Raw genomic sequence first — 22,335 nt, 5'->3', positions numbered from 1 at the left:
AAAAGTAGATTTCCTTTATCTCTGTGACCTTATATACTTCCATTCATCATTTAAGAGTATGTTTATATAATTGTATGCTAATGTGTTTTGTTTTGCAAGGTATATTCTGAAAGCTTTAGTTTCGTATCGGATATGTAATTTTCTTTGATAAGTATTTTTTCAATTTATTTTGTGCCCAAGTAAATCACTTATTTGATTTAAGGAAACTTGTTATTCGATACTTTCTTTGATATATATATATATACACATATGTATCTATAGATTATATGATTTAAATATTAAGATAAAAGGTTTTCATTTAATCTTTTTAATTCTTAAATGCTGTCTCAGTTTTTACTCTTAACTTGCAACTAAAAGGTTTTTCATTTGTGTAAGTAAATATGTACAATTTCCTCTTCTAGAAGGTTTCTCCGCTGGTATAGCGGTATGTCTACGAATTTAAAACGCTAAAATAACGGTTCGATTCATTTCGGTGGACTCAGCGGATAACACGATGTGGCTTTGTTATACGTCGAAACACAAACACACTGTTCTTCAAGTATTTTGACATATAATGTGTATATTCTATTATAAGTTGCATTTTATTTATATTTAAAGGGCAGTGGTTTTTGGTCATATTACGAGTCTATCATTATTTCGTTTTAAAGTTAAAATTCCGTGTCTTTTATACCTTTTTATATTGAAATAGAAATGAAAATATTTATAATCTAATTTGATTCTGTGTAGTTTTTGCTTAAGTACTTAAAGATTAATATCAGTTGACAGTCTAATATCATGGAACAGTAGTTACACACACTGTATTTGTGTTATAACCAAAGATCCTTTTACACTCTATATCACATGTTCACACTATTTATTTTCTGGTCTTTAACTCAGTCAGGTTAGTTAAATTGAGATTTACTCTCTTTGTTTCTGCTGAGAATATTTTATTATACAGTGAACCTGTCTTGTACCCTTGCGGAAATAAGTTTATATCACACTAAGGCAAAGTTTCATAAACAGAACCTTAAACGCATTTATCAAAGAAATATATTTGTAGAAAACTAGCTAAGGTATCAGTAGGGACAAGAATAATGCTGAAGTTTAAGCATAATGACTTTGGAAGACTCTAACTGGGAAAGTCAGCAGAGGATGAAAATAAGAAAAATATGTCCTCGTTTAGTGAACATTGGATCTCGTTCACCGATAAAATTAAGTCACCATTGTATTTATGAAACCAGCCCAGCTTTGAAAGAATCACAGGAAATTACCAGCTGAATAAGGATTCTTTCAGTCCATCATGTGTAATAAAAAGCTGCAAGTCACCAGGCTGAGACAGAATTACTAAAGTACTATATTGTGGAATAAATAAGTCGAAGACACCAGGTTGAGGCAAAACGACCATAGTTTATCTGGTGAAATAAATAAGTCGAAGTAACTAGAATATGAGAGAATAACTACAGTTTATCTGGTGAAATAAATAAATCGAAGTAACCATGTTAAGTCGAAATAACTGTACTTTATCCTGAAGATTTTTATTTGTAAGTAAGCAAAAATTTACACAGATGTGCTACCAGTTCCCTCTCCACTATAGGAATTGAAACTCAGTTTCTAAAGTGATAAGTCCACAGGCATATCACTGTGTCACTGGAGGGTTGGAGGGCTCACCTAAAGAGTATATATACATTACATGGCCAAATGTATGTGGACACGCCTTCTAATTAGTGGATTCAACTATTTCAGCCACACCTATTGTTAACAGATGCATAACATCAAGCATACAGCCATGAAATTTCCATAAACAATCATTGGCAGCAGAATAGGTCATAATGAAGAGTTTAGTGACTGTCAACGTGGCACTGTCACAGGAAGTCACCTTTCCAACAAGTCAGTTCGTCAAATTTCTGCCCTGCTAGAGCTGTCTTAGTCAACTGTAAGTGCTGTTATTGTGAAGTGGAAACGTCTAGGAGGAACATCAACTCAGCCACGAAGCGGTAGGCCACACAAGATCACACAACGGGACCACCAAGTGCTGAAGCGCGTAGGGCGTAAACATTGTCTATTCACAGTTGCAACACTCACAACCAAGTTCCAAACTGACTCTGTAAGCAACGTCAGCACAAGAATTGTTTGTCGAGAGCTTCATAAAATGGTTTCCATGGCCAAACAGCCACACACAAGCCTAAGATCACCATGCGCAATGCCAAGCGTCGGTTGAAGTGGTGTAAAGCATACCACCATTGGACTCTGGAGAAGTGGAAACTGCTCTTTCTTTAGAGCGATGAATCACACTTTACTATCTGGTAGTCTGACGGACGAATCTGGGTTTGGCAGATGGCAGAATAACACTACCTGCCTGAATGCATAGTGCCAACTGTAAAGTTTTGTGGAGAAGGAGTAATGGTCTGGGGCTGTTTTTCATGGTTTAGGCTAGGCTTTTTACTTCCAGTGAAGGGAAATTTTAATGCTACAGCATACAATGACATTTTATAGAATTTTGTGCTTCCATCTTTACGGCAACAGTTTGGGGGAGGTTTTATGGTTTCAGTATGACAATATCCTAGTGCACAAAGCAAGATCCATAAAGACATGGTTTGCTGAGGTTGGTGTGGAATAACTTGACTGGCCTGCACAGAGCCCTGACCTCAACTCCATCGAACACCTTTGGGATGAATTTGAACGCTGTCTTCGAGCCAGACCTTTTCGTCCGACCTCACTAATGGTCTTATGATTGAACAGGAACAAATTCCACAGCCATGTTATAAAATCTAGTAAAAAACCTTCCCAGAAGAGTGGAGGCTTTTATAGCAGCAAAAGGGAAACCAACTCTACATTAATGCCCGGGGTTTTGAATTAGATGTTCAACAAGCCCATATGGGTGTGATGGTCAGGTAACCACATATTTTTGGTCGTGTAGTCTATATATGGAATCGAGCAGGGTGTGATCTATGGCTCAGCCAGAATCTCTCCCTCTCTTTGTTGTTCTGGTGGAGACATTGCTGACATCAAAATGGTTCTTTGTTGTTCTGGTGGAGATTTTGCTGACATCAAAATGGTGTTTTGCAGCGCATAACAGTGTGACCATTCACACTTTGGTCAGTGTCCAGTGTCTAATTATGTTCACGAGATAATTTGGCAAACTAATCAATTTATGGGCTAACTTTTATCACAAGTGTGTGTTTTGTGTTTTTGTGTTTTTTCTTATAGCAAAGCCACATTTGGCTATCTGCTGAGCCCACCGAGGGGAATCGAACCCCTAATTTTAGCGTTGTAAATCCGTAGACATACTGCTGTACAAGCGGGGGGCAAATATGTCTACCCATTGTTTGTTTTGAATTGAGCACAAAGCAACACAATGGGCTGTCTGTGCTCTGCCCACCACGGGTATCGAAACCCGGTTTTTAATGTGTAAGTCCGCAGACATACCACTGTGCCACTGGGGTCTATCACAAGAGTTAATAAAACCTGTAACGACAATTAACTTCATTTTATAATACAAATACTCGCTCAAAAGAATAATATGAAGGACAACATGACTTTTTCTATAGTTCAGGAGTATAGAACAGCTGTCAGACCAACATGACTATCGTCATGTAAACTTGATGCTCAATATGAGCTAGTCTAGAAACATTAGTTTGTGCTAAAGTGGTGTATAAAGTAGTTAAAAGTGTGATAATAGTTACTAGAAATATTAAACAATATTTATAAGGATAAATATAAAATAAAGCCATCATAATCCGAGGGTCGCACGTTCGAATCCCCGTCACATCGAACATGCTTTCCCTTTCAGCCGTGGAGGCGTTATAATGTGAAGGTCAATCCTACCATTCGTTGGTAAAAGAGTAGCCCAAGAGTTGGCGGTGGATGGTGATGACTAGCTGCCTTCCCTCTAGTCTTACACTGCTAAATTAGGGACGGCTAGCGCAGATAGTCCTCGTGTAGTTTTGCGTGAAATTCAAAACAAACAAACAAACAAACTAAAGCCAAAAGGTGGTGAGAAATAGAGAAAATAATAATGTAACGAAATGTAGAGATATTGAAGCACAAATAATACTAATAATTCAGAGTAAGTTTAATTACGAATTTAGTTTTGAAAATCTATTCTTGAAAAAATCATGAATATTGTTTTGAAATTAGAAGATATATTGACTCTTGGAGTTCGTTTGTAATTGTGCACAAAGCTACATATGGAGATATCAGTGCTCTGTCCCCCACGGCTATCCGGTTTCTAGCGTTGTAAGTCCGCAAATATACCGTTGTGTCACTAGTGAGGAGGCGCATTGGTTTATGATACATAATTTTAGGATTAACTGGAAGATGACAACTGAAAACACTTTCTAAAGTAGTCACAAGGGATTTATTGTGTTTTATCCCTCTGGTTTATACGGGACATTTGCAAAGTTCTGTTTCGGTGTTAAAAGTTCATCAGAACGAAAACAAAAGAGGTAGAATCATGTAGTTCTTAGCTCCTTGTTGACTAAGTAATGAGTTCAATGTGTCACGTGGTTTGCAGAGATAGCATATTGTGTAGCTTTATGTTTAACTATCTGTTTGGGATTTTCTTACAACGTTAGGCTGTCTTAATTTTGGACTGATGAGCTGGAGAAAATGTGGCAAGTGAACAACAGCCGGTGACAACTCTGGAATATTCTAACCGAACATTGGGATCTGATTGTCACTCTTATAACGCACCTATAGCCCTAAGGTAATGGCGAACTATATAGACTCTTAGATTCACAGTTTCGCAAGCTGACCAGTAGGCTAGACCAGACCCTCATTATAAAGACGGGTTTAACTAATCTCTGAAAGAAGAGTATTTTTAAGGTAAAAAAGTCAAAATCTGGTTTATTATTACAATGTTATGAAGCTATACAGGATCATTAGTTATAGCGTAACTGAATATTATGAAGCTATACAGGATCATTAGTTATAGTGTAACTGAATATTATGAAGCTATACAGGATCATTAGTTATAGCGTAACTGAATATTATGAAGCTATACAGGATCATTAGTTATAGTGTAACTGAATCATTTGTTGTACAGCTAAATGTAGAAAAATATTAACGAAGTCAGGTTTTTATGTTTTAACTTCCAGAAATAAAACTAATATTTCGTTGAAGTAATTAAATGCCTTAGACTGTAATGGTTTTTTTTCCTTTACAAGACAACCTAAAATCAGTAAGTTCTTAGTTAGATAATCAATAAAGTGTTTAAACAGAAGGTTGTTGTAGGAACATTGTTCAAAATGTTATTGTGCTATTAGACTTAAAATTCCAAATAACAAAACAATAACCGTGTTGTTTGTTTGTTTTTGTTTTTCGAATTTCGTGCAAAGCTACTCGAGGGCTATCTGCGCTATCCGTCCGTAATTTAGCAGTGTAAAACTAGAGGGAAGGCAGCTAGTTATCACCACCCACCGCCAACTCTTGGGCTACTCTTTTACCAACGAATGGTGGGATTGACCGTCACATTATAACGCCCCCACGATTGAAAGGGCGAGCATGTTTCGTGCGACTGGGATCCGAACCCGCGATCCTCACATTATGAGTCGAACGCATTAACCCAGCTGGCCGTGTTACTCGAGTTAACTTTATCCATATTGATCATTATAAATATATCTTTGTGATTAGTAAAATATATTTAAAGAAATACAATAATTTGTATTACTATCCATAATCGTACTGCACTGTAATCATGATATTCACTTGTCTAGAAATACAACCCTGTGACCCTAAAGTAAAAAGAGTGATATATCACATTCTCTATTAAACAATTAAAAGTCTAGAAACGTGTATTTTCAAAACGCTCTAGCAACCTACCTTTGGTAACTATATTTAGAACACACCTTTAGTTGTAAATTTTACTAACACACACGCTTTTAGCCTGTTCGTGTTTAGTAATTCATACTTGTAACTCAGCTATGTTTAATTACACAAATTTCCAACCCACCTCTCTTTAACAGTACAACTTGGAATCTACCAATATTTAGTTACATAAACTTGTTACCCTCTCATAATTAGTGTCACAAATTGGGTACCCATCCATATCTTTGCATCCATACGTGTTGCATCCAACCCATATTTATGAACACAAACTTGTAACGTACCTATGTTTACTAACACAACTTAGAACCTACCCATATTCAGTTACACACAATTGTAACCCGCATATATTCAGTAGCACAAATTTTCAAATCAGCCATAATTAGTAGCAGAAACCTATCCACGTTTCGTAGCACAAAACAGTAACATATTATTGTTCAGTAACATAAACTTGTCGTCTACTCTTGTTCAGCAGTAATAACTTACTTATCCAAGTTTAGTAACACAAACTTGTTACCCTCCCAAAATGTTTGCCACGTGCCTCTATTTCGTAACATAAACGAGTAACCCATATTTGTTTCGTAACACAAACAGGTAGCATATCTTTGTTTCGTAACACAAATATGTGACCTGTCTTTGTTTCGTAACACAAATATGTGACCTGTCTTTGTTTAGCAACACAAATATGTGACCTGTCTTTGTTTAGCAACACAAATATGTGACCTGTCTTTGTTTCGTAACACAAATATGTGACCTGTCTTTGTTTAGCAACACAAATATGTGACCTGTCTTTGTTTCGTAACATAAATATGTAACACAAATGTGTGACCTGTCTTTGTTTCGTAACACAAATATGTGACCTGTCTTTGTTTCGTAACACAAATATTTGACCTGTCTTTGTTTCGTAACACAAATATCTGACCTGTCTTTGTTTAGTAACACAAATATGTGACCTGTCTTTGTTTAGCAACAAAAATTTGTAATTACATGTGTTAAGTAAATCGAACATTAACTTACTTTATGTAATAACAAAAACATGTAACCATTTGTTTTCAGTAAAACAATTACCCTATGAACCACGTTTTCATTAAATTAATAAATTAAAAATGACAACATCTTGTTGCCATCTATACAGTCGTGCAGTTATTTACTGAGATCATAAATCGATAAGTCCTGGCTGTAGTTCCTTATGAGACAGTTTTCTCCTGACGGAAATTGACGACTAAAAATAAAAGAAACCTATTGTCTATTACGTCCTACTAATTCACCTGTAATAGATAAATATAGGCGGGATTTCTACTCAAGTGTGACGTCACCCTGCCTGTGTAAATTGGATTTTTACGATGTGAAACAGAATTAAAAGTATGTTATGTAAATATGAAACTACGTAAGTGACTGTGCTCACATAGTAGAAACATTCTTTCGTGTACTATCCAGGTTATTTACTCAAAATTTGTATAATGTTTTAATAACTCTTAAATATACTCTTTCACGAACTTTCTTTGCAATTTCATCTTTCTTTGCATATCTTATTTTTAAAACTGAAATATATATATACTTAACTTTAAGCTGAAATCCTTAGACTGCAAAGACTATAGCTAGTTTTTCTTTGTAATCAGACTATTTCATGGATAAAACCAATGTTATTTACAGAGAAGACACCTAAACGTTATCTTGCCTGTTAAGTTTAATATTATTCTAACACTTACAATCATAATTCATAATTCAGTACCACCCTAACCCTAGGAAGTAGGCTTACGTTTATCTCGTCTGATACGTTTAGATCTCTGTAGAAAAAATGTAAAAGTAACTCATTTAGATAAAGCTAGCTTTTCATCTTATTAGAAACAAGGTGATTATAATAAAACAATAAGCTAGGTGTAACTGGTCAGTTACTGTAGTAAAGTAAATAATGGTCTCAGTAGGAAAAAGTTCAACAATTAGACAATTATAAAATCTTTGATCTCAGTAAAAAATTCTCAAAAAAATTAGAGTTAAACAAAAGTAATGAGACACTGTCTTGATTAAAGTAAAATATTCGATATTAGCATGATATAAATTAGTTTAAAATGAAAACTCTACGTTAGTGCAGTAAACTATTTGGTGTTACTAGAAATAAACTGGTAAAATAACACAATTAAACAAGGGTAATGTGTTATGGATTTGTAGAACAAAACCTTTGATGTCAGTAGTAACAGTTTGGTAAAAATAACACAATTAGTAAAAGTAATGTGATAATAACTGTACTGAAATGAAACCTTTGATCTTAATAGAAAAATATATTTTAAATAACACAGATATAAAAATGTACAGGGATAATGACTGTACTAAAATAGAACCTTTGGTCTAAAAAGAAAAAAATATTTAAAAAATATTATAATAACAAATTTAAACAACTTTACAAGGATAATTACTGCACTAAAGTAAAACTTCTGATCTTAATAGAAACAAGTTTATAAAAATAGCACAATAAAAGTAATGGGATATTTACTATACTAAAGCAAAGTGTGTAATAACTGAAAAGTAAACTGGATAAATTAAACATAAATATCCAGTGTCATCTAGAAAAATAGCTGTTTCAGAATGAGAAAAGTTGAATCTCATGTAGGTTATTTATATTATTTGTGAATTTCATAAACTAGACAGTTTCATAAAGTTAATGGTATCAGTCTTTGGCCAACTCAAACATGATTTTTTACAATACGTAACAAAAGTTAATATAAATTTTATAATATCATTGGTTACCCTAGTTAACGTTAGTTTATCAAGTCTTTTGAAACTGAAAACAAGGCTTATAATGTTATTATATAACATGCCTTAGCCCACTTAAACTTTTTTAATAGAACTACTTGTAACATCAAGCACAAGATGAATTAACCTAAATATTCATCGATTTTAGGTGTTATATAAAATGCTTTAGAAATACACGAGTTAATCTACCATTAAACAATTATAGACCTTTTTTATAATTCAACAGTTAAAGAATTATCTTGATGTGCACTATGGTTTAGTATTAAACATTAAACACCCGTGTTATCATTTGAATAATTAAAAACACAATTATTTTAAAAATTAAGAACTACCATTGTTAAATCATTATATGATTAAACAGCGTTATTGTTAATATATTAAATATTGCCATTTGAGTTATTAGAAAAACCATTATTGTTGATTCAGTAGATACCCCCATTCATTTACAATACGCTCTTAATTCATGTATAAACATTAACTGATATGTTTTATGTGTATTAATTAAGTGTATTTTATTAATCATTTTTTTTGTTAAAATATTGTATTCTTCTGTTATTTACCACTGATGAAGATATAGAGTCATATATAAATCTACAACAACTTCTTCTTACGTCACTGTTATTGCTAATGGCTGAGGAAATCTCCTGTTCTATACCATTTAAACGAATTTATTGACTCTCACATTTGTCATTTCACTAATCCAAATAAACAGTTTGTTCTAAATCAACGACAAACATACAAGTAGCATGTAACAAGTAACATACAAGTAGCATGTAACAAGTAACATGTAACATATTAGTAACACGCAAGTAACATGTAACAAGTAACATACAAGTAACACACAAGTAACAAGTAACACACAAGTAACAAGTAACACACAAGTAACACACAAGTAACAAGTAACATACAAGTAACGTACAAGTAACATACAAGTAACATGCCGAATCTAATTCATTTTAAAAATAAATATTTACTTTTAACTTAAATTCTTCTTTTGAGAGATGAAAGTTTTCAAAATATCTAATATTAACTTTCTCTCTTTCCTTCAAATTTTGGGTTTTTAATTTGTGTAATTTTATTAACATTTCTCGTGTAAAGGCACTAAACTGAGGTTAAACATTGAAGCATGTTTAGAATGATCCATCAATGTCTGTAATTTCACCCATATCACTTCAACAAGTCTAATAAGTCAACTTCATCCTTCGGTGAATTTATTTGTGAAAGTTAAACAATGAAACGTTGGATTTTCCCTTCATGTATATATAACTGAAGTGTTTAAGTAAGTCTAGGTAGAAGTAACAATTTCTATTTAAGTCATCTCATGGTGATTTATTTCTTTCATTCAACAATTTCGTCAGAGTTTTAAATTACTGCTATTGTTCCTATCAATCACTCATTCATGTAAAACCATGATTTTTATAAATATTTTCTGGCTTTTCTAGACAACTGTCAAGTGAAATTAATTTTGGTTTGATGTACTTTATCATTGTTTGAGTTCTTATGGATTATTATTTTTAAAATAATGCCTAGTTCACGTGAAAATAACGAATTAACTTATTTCTTCAATAAATAAATGCTACTGGCTACGTTTACTTTATAAAAAAAGCTGAATTTCTAAGTTCATGAAAAACATTTGAACAAACATTTCGAGAGTAATGATAACGTTAGCGCCGAAATGGTCGTACTTGTAGAACTTCCTCGCTAATCAATGAAGTGACTGAAAGAATAGACGTGTTAACCCTAAGTTGTTTATTTTACGCTGAAATCAGTCAATGATTGAATGTTCTATAGCTCATTATTATTTTACTTATTCTCGTTTTATTATAATTTCTACACACTAAACAAAATTTCTAAATAATTACATTAGCCCTCAAGTAACACACCGGTTTCTCTGCGGAGTTACAATGCTAGAAACTCAGTTCGATACCCTTGGTGGACAGACCGAAGATGGCCTGCCATGGCCAGATGATCAAAGCACTCGACCGGTAATCTGAGGATCGCAGGTTCGAATCGTTAGTAAAAGAATAGCCCAAGAGTTTGTGATGGGTGGTGATGACTACCTGCCTTCCCTCTAATCTTACACTGCTAACTTTGGGACGGCTAGCGCAGATAGGCCTCGAGTAGCTTTGAGCGAAATCAAAAACAAAACAGACCAAAGATAATCCTTTATATAGTTTTGTGCTTAATTACAAACAAACAATTATTAGATAATTTTCATTACTAGCGCCCTCTAGCAAACCTCCTAAATCAAGATATTAAAAATATAGATTATCTGATTATATTGCTTCCAATGTTTATTGATTTTATTTTCGGTGTTATGTTTCAATTTCTATACTATTATTTCCAGATCTTTGTCTTAGGTTAATTAAAGCTTGATTCCTGTCTTAAAAAGCTCTGAACGCAAAGATATAATACCAAATAATTCTACAGCGAAAAATTGTAATGAAGTTTGTATGTAAATTTATTAGCATTGTAAGAACTACAGTATTTACTTCTTATGGATAATAATAAAATATTGAAAGATTTTTTTTTTCTCGGAAGCTGAACGACAAACGTCTCTAATATGTATCATCTACTTACAAGAAGGCCCGGCATACTCGCCCTTTCAGCCGTGGGGGCGTTATAATGTGACCGTCAATCCCACTATTCGTTGGTAAAAGAATAGCCAAAGGGTTGGCGGTGGGTGGTGATGACTAACTGCCTACCTCTAGTCTTACACTGCTAAATTAGGGACGGCTAGCACAGATAGCCCTCGAGTAACTTTGTGCGATATTCCAAAACAAACAAACTTACAAGAATAGTTTCAACGGTGTGTTAAAAGGCAAATTTTGAAAATTATGTGTGTTTTTTCATTGGCTGATACAGTGGATTAACATAGCCTCACATTTTAATATATTTAAAAAAAATTCACATCTCTTTCTACTTTATAAGTAGTAAATATTTGAATTACGTGAAACTTTACTATGATACCTTATTATTTGTTTATAAAAAAGTAAACAACACTTTAATAATTAGCCCTAAAACAATCATTACAATGATAGTACGTTTATATTGCTGAAGGTTTCTGGTTCGTTCCACCCAGCAGACATATCGCACTGGGTAGCCTTGCATTAAAACAAAAATGTACTTAGCATCTTTTAAGTCTTGCATCATTTCTGACTCCAGGTTATCTTCATAAAATTGCTTAACAAACATATCAATAATATGAGGTTTTCATAACATATGCCAAATCAACTATGGTACGGTATAATCGAAACTAACGACTGTTTATTTGATAATAATACCGACTATTGAGTTTCAAATTAAGGAGCAGTTACAGGATTTGCTTACGAAGTGCTCTTTTAAGTTTAGATTTGTTTGCTTTTACGGTGGAACACGCACGCACAACAGATCATCTCTTATTGGCTGATCCCCAATAGACATTAACCAACTCCCTGCGCCTTCTAACTATGATTGTTTGTGGTCGATAGGTGAAACTGACGAGCTGGCAGACGCAGACAGCACGTGAGCGAAAATTACAAGTGATTTCAGGTGTGCTACTGTTGTGATGGATTCAACCTAAACTGATTTGGTTGCTTTTGTCACAGAATATTATTCAACTTTTGATAAGCACTTACAGATTCACCACTGTTGGCTGAATGACATTTCACGTGTACTGTTGAGAACACCAGGTCTTAACAGCTTCCGATGAACATCACTAATCACATGATTTTATGGATTTGGATTCTAACAAGTGTCAAAGGTAAGGCATAACAAAATAAAACTAAAGTGTATATATGTATATCAGGACGGTTGGTATGGGTAACAAAGAACCTAAAGATGACCTAAGAAGGTGGAAACATTGTTCTCTGCTTTATTAGTAAAAGTGTTAATAACCATACCAGCCGTCCTGGGATACATTTTAACTAAAGTGAATTTCTCGTCATCACAAATAAACTGTATATAGTTTTAGTAAGTGTCTGTTGAACAGAAGTTATATGAAATTGGGTTTAGAAAAATAAGATGATATTAGAAGTAAAACAGCTTTATTATGTGTCACCCAGGTTTGAAAACTCTTGATAATGTTTTCTGAACATAATCGTATCCAAACAGCTAATGATGGAAATTATTGAGCAAAATAAGAATTGGTTTGTACTTTAATTTTTGTAAAACATGTTATTTGTACGTAACCCTATCATTTGTTATAAACAAGCCTTTGTCGTAATTCAGTGCTCGATTTTAAAAGTTGTTCTTATATAATAATAAGGCACAGTTAATTTATAAATCTCAAAACTCATTCCCATAATGTAGCTTGAAGCTTCCACAGTGGTTCGTATTACTCAGCAGATAGCTGTCAGAAAAACACACACACTCTTATAATGCTGTGTTATATTTTCCCAGTTGTTCTCGTAACGCAGTGATAGTTTTAAACAACTGGCTTCGTAATGTAAGATTTCTAGAGTCGTTCTCATAACACAGTGTTAAATATTACAACCCGTTTTCATAAAGTAATTTCTGTTCCCATATTCTTTACAGAACTCTTGATTTAACAACGTAGTGTAATATTAGATTTATAGAGTAGCTCTAAAAAACGCATTATTAGATTCCCAGAGCAAAGTTGTTCTAATAATGTAGTTTTAAACATCTAAATTTTTTTCTATAGCGGTTTACCGCTGGTACAGCAGTAAGTCTACGGATTTACAATGCTAAAATAAGGGTTCGATTCCCCTCGGTGGACTCAGCTGATAGCTCAGTGTGGCTTTGCTATAAGAACAAACACACAAAAACACAAAACACACTCTCCTATAGTGTAATGTTAGTCACAGAATGGTTCTTGTACAGTTATTGGTTTCCAAAGTCGTTCTCATAATGCGATATTAGATTTCTGTAAACGTTTTTATACTGCAATGTTAGATTTTCAGAGTCATTCTTCCTGTGAAGTGTTAGACCTTCAAAATCGTTCTTATAATCCATGTTACACTTTTAGAGTCACCATCTTAATAAACGTTGGATCTTGTTTGTTTTGTAATTTCGCGCAAAGCTACTCAAGGGCTATCTGCGCTAGCCGTCCCTAATTTAGCAGTGTACAACTAGTGAGAAGGCAGCTAGTCATCACCAGACATCCCAAACTCATGGGATACTCTTTTACCAACTAATAGTGGGATTGGCCTTCACATTATAATATCTCCACGGCTGAAAGTGCGAGCATATTTGGTGTGACGGGGATTCGAACCCAAGACGCTCAGATTATGAGTCGAGCGTCTTAACCACCTAGTCATGCCGGGCGTACATTGGATCTTAGGGTATACGATTTGCCAAAGTAGTATTGGCTTTTCAGAGTTGCTCTAGTAATGTAATGTTATATTTATATAACTGTTCACAAAGTCCAATATTAGGTTTCTTATTTTTTTTTATAATAAAGTTTTAGATCGACGAGTTTCTCGCATAGTCTAGAGCAAATTTACTAAATCAGTTGCCCCGGCATGGCCAAGCACGTTAAGGCGTGCGACTCTTAATCTGAGGGTCGCAGGTTCGCATCCCTAGCGCGCCAATCATGCTCTCCCTTTCAGCCGTTGGAGCATTATAATGTGACGGTGAATCCCACTATTCGTTGGTAAAAGAGTAGCCCAAGAGTTGGCGGTGGGTGGTGATGACTTGCTGCCCTTCCTCTAGTCTTACACTGCTAAATTAGGGACAGCTAGCACAGATAGCCCTCGAGTAGCTTTGTGCGAAATTCCAAAACAAACCAAACAAAAAATCAGTTTGATAATGTAATTATAAATATCCAAGGTAGTTATCCTACGACACTAGTAGCCAGGTGGTTAAGACCCTTGACTCGTGATATGAGGGTTGCGGGTTCGAAACCCTCTCCTACCAAACATGTTCGCACTTTCAGCCGTAGAGGCTTTATAATGTGACGGCTACTCTCACTATTCGTTGGTAAAAGAATAGCCGAAGAGTTGCTGATGGGTGGTGATGACTAGCTGCCTTCCCTCTAGTTTTACACTGCCAAATTAGGGACGGCTATCGCAAATAATCCTCGTGCAGCTTTGCGCGAAATTCAAACTAAAAGAGACTTTTTGTAACTTGTAGTTGTTTTTATAGTGCAGCATTAGATTTTCAGACCTGCTCTCATAATAAAGTGTTTAATTTCTAGAATCATTCTCATAGTGCAATTATATTTCCATAAATGTTTTGATAGTTCAATGTTATATTTCTATTGTCGGTCTCAGATTGTAGCGTTAGATTTCGAGAATGGTTCTCATAGAATATAGTTAGAATTTTAGAAAGGTTCATGTGGTTTAGTAATAGATTTTCAAATTACTTCTCATAATAAACTGTTACATTTACAGAGTCATTGCCATATTCTACTGCCAGTGTCAAATTTTCAAAATTAGTATTGTTATACAGTGTTAGATTTTTATATCTTATAATATTGTGTGATGTTAGATTTGCAAAACAGTTTCAATAGTGTAATATTATAGTACCCCGCTGGTACAGTGGAAAGTCTAGGGATTTACAACGCTAAAATCAGATGTTCGATTCCTCTCGGTGGACTCAGCAGATAGCCTGATGTGGCTTTGCTACATGAAAAAAAAACACACGAACACAACACACACAATGTTATATTCCAGGAAGTTCAGTACTAGGTGATAATCCCAGGAGTTGAACCGACTGATACTGACCCATCATGAGGAGGCTAGCTGACATGCATGAGGTCAAAGAGGGTCCCTTTACTATTATTAGCTTTAGCCTTCTGGCTGTATAAATAAAAGTTGATGATCTACCATACAAGACTTTCCACGGTTTTTCATCTTACTAGTCCAGAAATGGTCAATATCCCCCAGTTATGCCACATCAGATTTGGTGAATGAGATTCTCTTACTAGCTTACTAGTTTACGTATTTAATTTTACCAAAGAAAAGTTTGAAACACAGACCAAGTTGTTTTCCTTTTTTTCCATTCATCTGGACACCACATACACTCTAAATTGTATGCAGCGCTGCTTTCGAATCAGTAACAAAATATGTTTGTAGCACTTTCTATTTGTGATTCATTCTCTTCAGCTATTCAAAGAAAACCTGTATAATGTTTGTCTGTAGTGGTCACATAATTCGATTCTTGTGTAAAGCTTGATTTCTACAATAGCCTTATGCAGAATGTTTTTGCTTCAAAGATTGGTGAACATCTAAGCAGTTTCCTCGCTACCTTTGACGTGTGAACCATCTCTAGGTATTGTGAAGAGTAACTGTCCGCCATGTTCGTTATATAGGTGCTGTCCAGTTTCTACATTTCATATCTAGACTGAGTTAGATATAGCCCATGTGGCATCAAACGTTTATTTCACGTGAAGGCATACGAGATCTGGTAGTGACCAATCATCCCAGGGTTGGCTGGACAGCATCTGTCTCTCAAGACTCCTTTTCTGTAGAGCTGGAATGTCCCATATGGAAAGTACAGTGACTCGTTGATGGAATTCATTGTAGTTACATTGACATTGCAAGACCCTAGTGAACAGGTTTACTTGTAAACATTTTTTTGTGTGTCTGTGATATTTCTTAGTTTTACCAGACCGCTGGTAATTGTATTAAAACGTTTGTTATAATAACGTAGAGAACAACGATTCAACCTTCTTAGGTCATCTTCAGGTTAGCATCTTCTTTCTTAATATATTTTACTTCTGTTGGGTTTCTCATCATTACAAAGGAACTGAAGTACATTATATAACCAACCTTAAACAGTTTTATCTTCTTATATATGTAAAAACAACTGGTATGGATAGAGAAAACTCTAAGTAAAGGAGCGAACAACGTTTCGACCTTCTTTGGTCATCGTCAGGTTCGCAAAGAAAGAGGTAAGTGACCGATAGCTGACCACATGTTTGAAGGCGGTTGTGTAACTGAGTGTAGGAATGTAGAGGGCGTGCTGAGATGTTTGATTATATTTATTAATATAGGTATAAAGGCGTTTTTTTGTATTGGTTTATTTTGGGCTTGAGTTGTTGTATAAGTAAGGCTTCTTTGCTTCTTGTTCGCTTCATCGTTGTTCGCTCCTCTATATGAAGCTTTCTCTGTCCATACCAGCCGTTTATATATATATAATTTTCTTTACAAGTGGGTTTTCTCGTAATCACAGTTTCATCTTCTTGTTTTATCTGGCTGTTCATTAGTAGTGTATAATAACAAATAAAATGTATACGACTCTGGTAGAATATAAGTGGCGATCTGCAACTCTATTTTATGTTGTAATTCTCAGTGTGATAATTTCTTTCGTAGCTGTTTTTACTTAGGTGTTGAGATGGCTGGTGAGTTGTTTATATTCCCACGTACTTAACTACTTCTTCCAAATGGATGGAAGCATATTTTATCAGCAGGTATGTTGTTGTATGTGTAGAACATAGCTGTAGTTTTGACAGAACTGATGGCCATTCGTGTGATACTACACAATTCTTCCAACTTACTGAAGGATGGTTCATCTTGCATTTAATTTTAGCTTTATTAAAGCATTTGTCATCAGCGATAATTAGAATACAGTATCCGGTTTAACTGTCAATGTGGATTAGGTCCACGTTTTAAATGTTAGAAATTAAAACAAAGAGTGATAATCTTGATGTAGAATGGTATTGATGTTGATTCAGTCTGAGTAACAAGCAGCTCTGAGTCATCATGATGCTGCAGAATGGTATTGATGTTGATTCAGTCTGAGTAACAAGCAGCTCTGAGTCATCATGATGCTGCAGAATGGTATTGATGTTGATTCAGCTGAGTAACAAGCAGTTCTGAGTCATCATGATGCTGCAGAATGGTATTGATGTTCATTCAGTCTGAGTAACAAGCAGCCCTGAGTCATCATGATGTATCTTCTCAGTTCAATTGCCACTTTTTACATATGTTACAAACACTAATGTCTAGTCTGAGAATTTTGTTAGTAAGAATGATTAGCTGTAGTCAGCAGTATATACTCCATATTTTAAATTACTACCATTGTGTTTTAATCAGTTTCAAAGCCTTTCCGTGAATTAGATGTGAATTCAGATATCATTTCTTTGAGAGTAACAGTAGTTGAATCTAATATTCAAGTCTTCTATCTACAACAATGATATTATACAGGCTGATGGTTTGACAATCTTTGAGATGTAAAAAAAAAACTATCCAATTGATTTGGAAATAATTTAATTATATCATCAATCCATATTTAAAGAATTATATCTATTACCCACCTATGATGATAATCTGACAATAGCTTGTAACCTTCATATATGTAGAAACACTTACATCATTCAGGCCTAGAACGTCATGTATAGATGTATATGTGTATCACCTTTAAGCTATAGATGGCTTCCATATCCCCCCAAGTCGTTGTAGCTCATATTCAGATTACTGAATCTCGAACCTGTCTTCTATGCACTACGGCCACTTTGGCTAATGTCTTGTTCATCATCTCTTCCTGAGTAGACATTGTAAGCGTCATAAATGACTGACATGACCATTCATGTTTTAGAAATAAACCAGTGGAAGTGCAGGAATGAAGTTAGTGTAAATCTGGCCTTGATTTACAGTTCATTTCATGTTATATTTTATGCTCTGTAAGCTGATCACGCCCTCTGGCTGGATGGTTTGGATCATTTCTTGACAACATGAACTCAGACCAAGCTTTACTTCATAATTCCCAAACTTTATAAATATCACTGTTCCACCAGTATAGGATGGTTCTTTCACAGAACTTTTTGCTTAGGGTAGCATTTCTCAGCATTTGCAATACAAGTAACCTGCTCATTGACTCCTTAACCTGTCACACATTACTAACATTAAAGTATAGCGAAAAACCACTACGATTTATATACGAGTATTCTGTCAGATTTCTTACTGAAATGTCTTTCACTTCTTGTGGAACGTCACGTAACCGCGCCTTCTGCAGACCAGTTGTTGGGACAAAACTGCTTTAGGGAACAAATGCATTTATTTGTTTTTGAATTTTGCTCAAAGGTACGCGAGGGATATCTGCGCTAATAGTTCCTAATTTAGCAATGTACGACTAGAGGGAAGGCAGCTATTCATTACCATTCACTGCTAACTTTTGGGCTACTCTTTTACCAACAAACAGTGAGATTGACCTTCACGCTATAACGCCCCAACAGTTGAAAGAGCGAGCATGTTTGGTGTGACGGGGATTCGAGACCAATTGGGGTAACAGAACTGATAGGACACTTGGCAACCTTGTATATATTTCTATATTGTTTTATGATTTATGTTTTCCAATCATCTGGTTTGTACAGATATGAATGTGACCTGAAACTCAATTAATCTTGTTGGTCTACCGAAGTTTAACAGCCTAAACTTGGTGGCTACACTGTGGAGAGCGGATTTTAAACCTTTGTCACCACTAATGTCTTCATTTTCAACCCAGTTGAATTGTTTGGAATTGAAATCTCTTACAACCAAATACGCAGAAGTGTTGTCAGACAGGTCAAACTGAGATCTGTGTCAGACAGGTCAAACTGAGATCTCCAATATTCTAGTAGAATGTTCTACGTTACATTTCAAACACACATTGTTGTTTGGATGTGTGTGAATAAACTCATGTGTATTTTCCGGATAGTTTGTAGTTTGCATCAATGATTGTACTAGTGAAAGCTGCCATGATCATTATATCACATCTTGCTGTTGTCGAACTGTAATTTTTATCGCCACCTTTGAGTCAGCACCTGGTATACTGTTAAAACTAGGTATAGTAAACTCCTTAGGGTCTAAGAGCTCAGTCTCTTGAAAGAATATGATGGAAAATTCATAGAACTTCTTAGACCAGTATTTTTCCCCTTATCCTCCCAACATTTCAGTAACTCAATATAATTTAGACTCGCGGAGTCCATGCACGTTCTACGCATGCGATCCTTTCCTCGAGCTCCATATTAATAACAGGTTAGGCTTCAGATATATTCTCACATTCCTTTATCAGGTTTTCGGAATGTTCACAGGGTGCAATACATAATTCTAGATGTGTTATCATAATACAATGCTAGAGTTTCATTTTTCTCATAACGTAGTTTCAGATTTCCAGAGAACAATAAAGTTTTTGTAATATAGATTTTTTTTTCTTAAACTCGTGTTTATACGGAACGTGTCGAAATTCGAAAGAAAAATTAGGGAGTTGAGGCATTCCAATTAATTTACCTATTTATTTAACCACACAAAATCAAATATTTGGACACTAAGATACGGTCTTTCTAAAATTCCTTTCAAAATTTAAAAACACCTCCTGCAGTGTTGATATTACGAATATGCATATCACCTTCAAAAGTTTTAATTAGTATCTACTTTTCTGCCCGTATTATGAGCAGAAAGTCTTCATAACATGTTTGAGTGAATCATCCATATTTTTGCCCTTCTTATTAAGATTGTCAGGACACAACAAAATATTGAACACAATATTTAAAAGTTTCACATCAATCCTAGTCGAAAATCAAATTTTAAAAAATGTTCCAACATGCTTATTGCACGCACACTTCCTTTAAAGTATAACAAAAAAAATTGTAACATATTTTCCTTAGAACGAAAAGAAAGAAACAGCATAACAAAAACTGACAAATCAGTACAAAATATTTTAATACCACAGCATTACGTGAATATTATTATTTAATTGTTTCACAATACATCCGTAAGGATCGTTCTTGCTCATCCTTAAGCCTAAATTTCAATTTTAATTTATCTTCTTCTTTGTCATGTTTATACGTAATGGACGACCAGGTGTAAGTTTCCTCAAATTATATTGTTCTGCTTGTATTTGTTTGTTTGTTTGTTTGTTTTGGAATTTTGCACAAAGCTACTCGAGGGCTATCTGTGCTAGCCGTCCCTAATTTAGCAGTGTAAGACTAGAGGGAAGGCAGCTAGTCATCACTATCCACCGCCAACTCTTGGGCTTCTCTTTTACCAACGAATAGTGGGATTGACCGTAACATTATAACGCCCCCACGGCTGAAAGGGCGAGCATATTTGGTGTGACGGGGATTTGAACCCGCAACCCTCAAATTACGAGTCGAGTGCTTTAACCACCTGACCATGCCAGGCCTCGTTAAACGATCGATCGAATGACCAAACCCTGGATAGAGAGAGCTAACCGGAAGATGAGAGATGGAATTGGTTCTACTAAGTACAACCCCGACGTTTTCCCAAATTGAAGAGAGCTAACCGGAAGATGAGAGATGGAATTGGTTCTACTAAGTACAACCCGACGTCTTCCCAAATTGAAGAGAGAGCTAACCGGAAGATGAGAGATGGAATTGGTTCTACTAAGTACAACCCCGACGTTTTCCCAAATTGAAGAGAGAGCTAACCGGAAGATGAGAGATGGAATTGGTTCTACTAAGTACAACCCGACGTCTTCCCAAATTGAAGAGAGCTAACCGGAAGATGAGAGATGGAATTGGTTCTACTAAGTACAACCCCGACGTCTTCCCAAATTGAAAGAGAGCTAACCGGAAGATGAGAGATGGAATTGGTTCTACTAAGTACAACCCCGACGTCTTCCCAAATTGAAGAGAGAGCTAACCGGAAGATGAGAGATGGAATTGGTTCTACTAAGTACAACCCCGACGTCTTCCCAAATTGAAGAGAGAGCTAACCGGAAGATGAGAGATGGAATTGGTTCTACTAAGTACAACCCCGACGTCTTCCCAAATTGAAGAGAGAGCTAACCGGAAGATGAGAGATGGAATTGGTTCTACTAAGTACAACCCCGACGTCTTCCCAAATTGAAGAGAGAGCTAACCGGAAGATGAGAGATGGAATTGGTTCTACTAAGTACAACCCCGACGTCTTCCCAAATTGAAGAGAGAGCTAACCGGAAGATGAGAGATGGAATTGGTTCTACTAAGTACAACCCCGACGTCTTCCCAAATTGAAGAGAGAGCTAACCGGAAGATGAGAGATGGAATTGGTTCTACTAAGTACAACCCCGACGTTTTCCCAAATTGAAGAGGAGCTAACCGGAAGATGAGAGATGGAATTGGTTCTACTAAGTACAACCCCGACGTTTTCCCAAATTGAAGAGAGAGCTAACCGGAAGATGAGAGATGGAATTGGTTCTACTAAGTACAACCCCGACGTTTTCCCAAATTGAAGAGAGAGCTAACCGGAAGATGAGAGATGGAATTGGTTCTACTAAGTACAACCCCGACGTTTTCCCAAATTGAAGAGGGAGCTAACCGGAAGATGAGAGACGGAATTGGTTCTACTAAGTACAACCCCGACGTTTTCCCAAATTGAAGAGGGAGCTAACCGGAAGATGAGAGATGGAATTGGTTCTACTAAGTACAACCCCGACGTTTTCCCAAATTGAAGAGAGAGCTAACCGGAGAATGAGAGATGGAATTGGTTCTACTAAGTACAACCCCGACGTCTTCCCAAATTATATCATATATAAATTATTTTCAGACAGAATAATTATATAAGTTTATACAATATAATCGACGTCACACACTCGTCTTAAGTTTCTTATGGCATACTATTAATCGCTACGGTCTGTTTTAGTGTGGTAAGACTATTTGATATTTTTCTCTCTAAACACAGACAGAGAATTAATGAATATTTGATAACCGTTGGAGATCGATGTCTTATGATAGGACTTGTTTTCCTTTCTTTCGGCTTGTCATTAAAACAGCTAGCTTTTTATTTTCTACTGTTTAAAGGACCAGAAAGTAATAGACTCCTTAGCTTAAAGCGTTACCTGGTAAAGAACCTGTCTTGTCACTTATTGTCTGACAAAGTTTACTGGATGAAACAAGGTTCCGAAGATAAAAAAAAAACA

At 35.4% G+C, this 22,335-nt stretch overlaps 1 protein-coding gene across 1 annotated transcript in view; it reads left to right on the top strand.

Annotated features, from left to right (window-relative positions):
• The first annotated feature begins 12,106 nt into the window (after positions 1 to 12,106).
• The window catches only part of LOC143238455 (CXADR-like membrane protein), a 204,236-nt gene continuing 194,007 nt past the window's right edge, over positions 12,107 to 22,335 (top strand). The window contains exon 1 of the mRNA XM_076478702.1: positions 12,107 to 12,295. Coding sequence (XP_076334817.1) covers positions 12,241 to 12,295 — 55 coding nt within the window. The 5' untranslated portion in view covers positions 12,107 to 12,240. The remainder of the gene's footprint in view (positions 12,296 to 22,335) is intronic.

Source organism: Tachypleus tridentatus, chromosome 13 (genome assembly GCF_004210375.1).
Source record: "Tachypleus tridentatus isolate NWPU-2018 chromosome 13, ASM421037v1, whole genome shotgun sequence".
Classification (NCBI taxonomy): Eukaryota; Metazoa; Arthropoda; class Merostomata; order Xiphosura; family Limulidae; genus Tachypleus; species Tachypleus tridentatus.
This window is presented reverse-complemented; position numbering and strand designations above follow the sequence as displayed.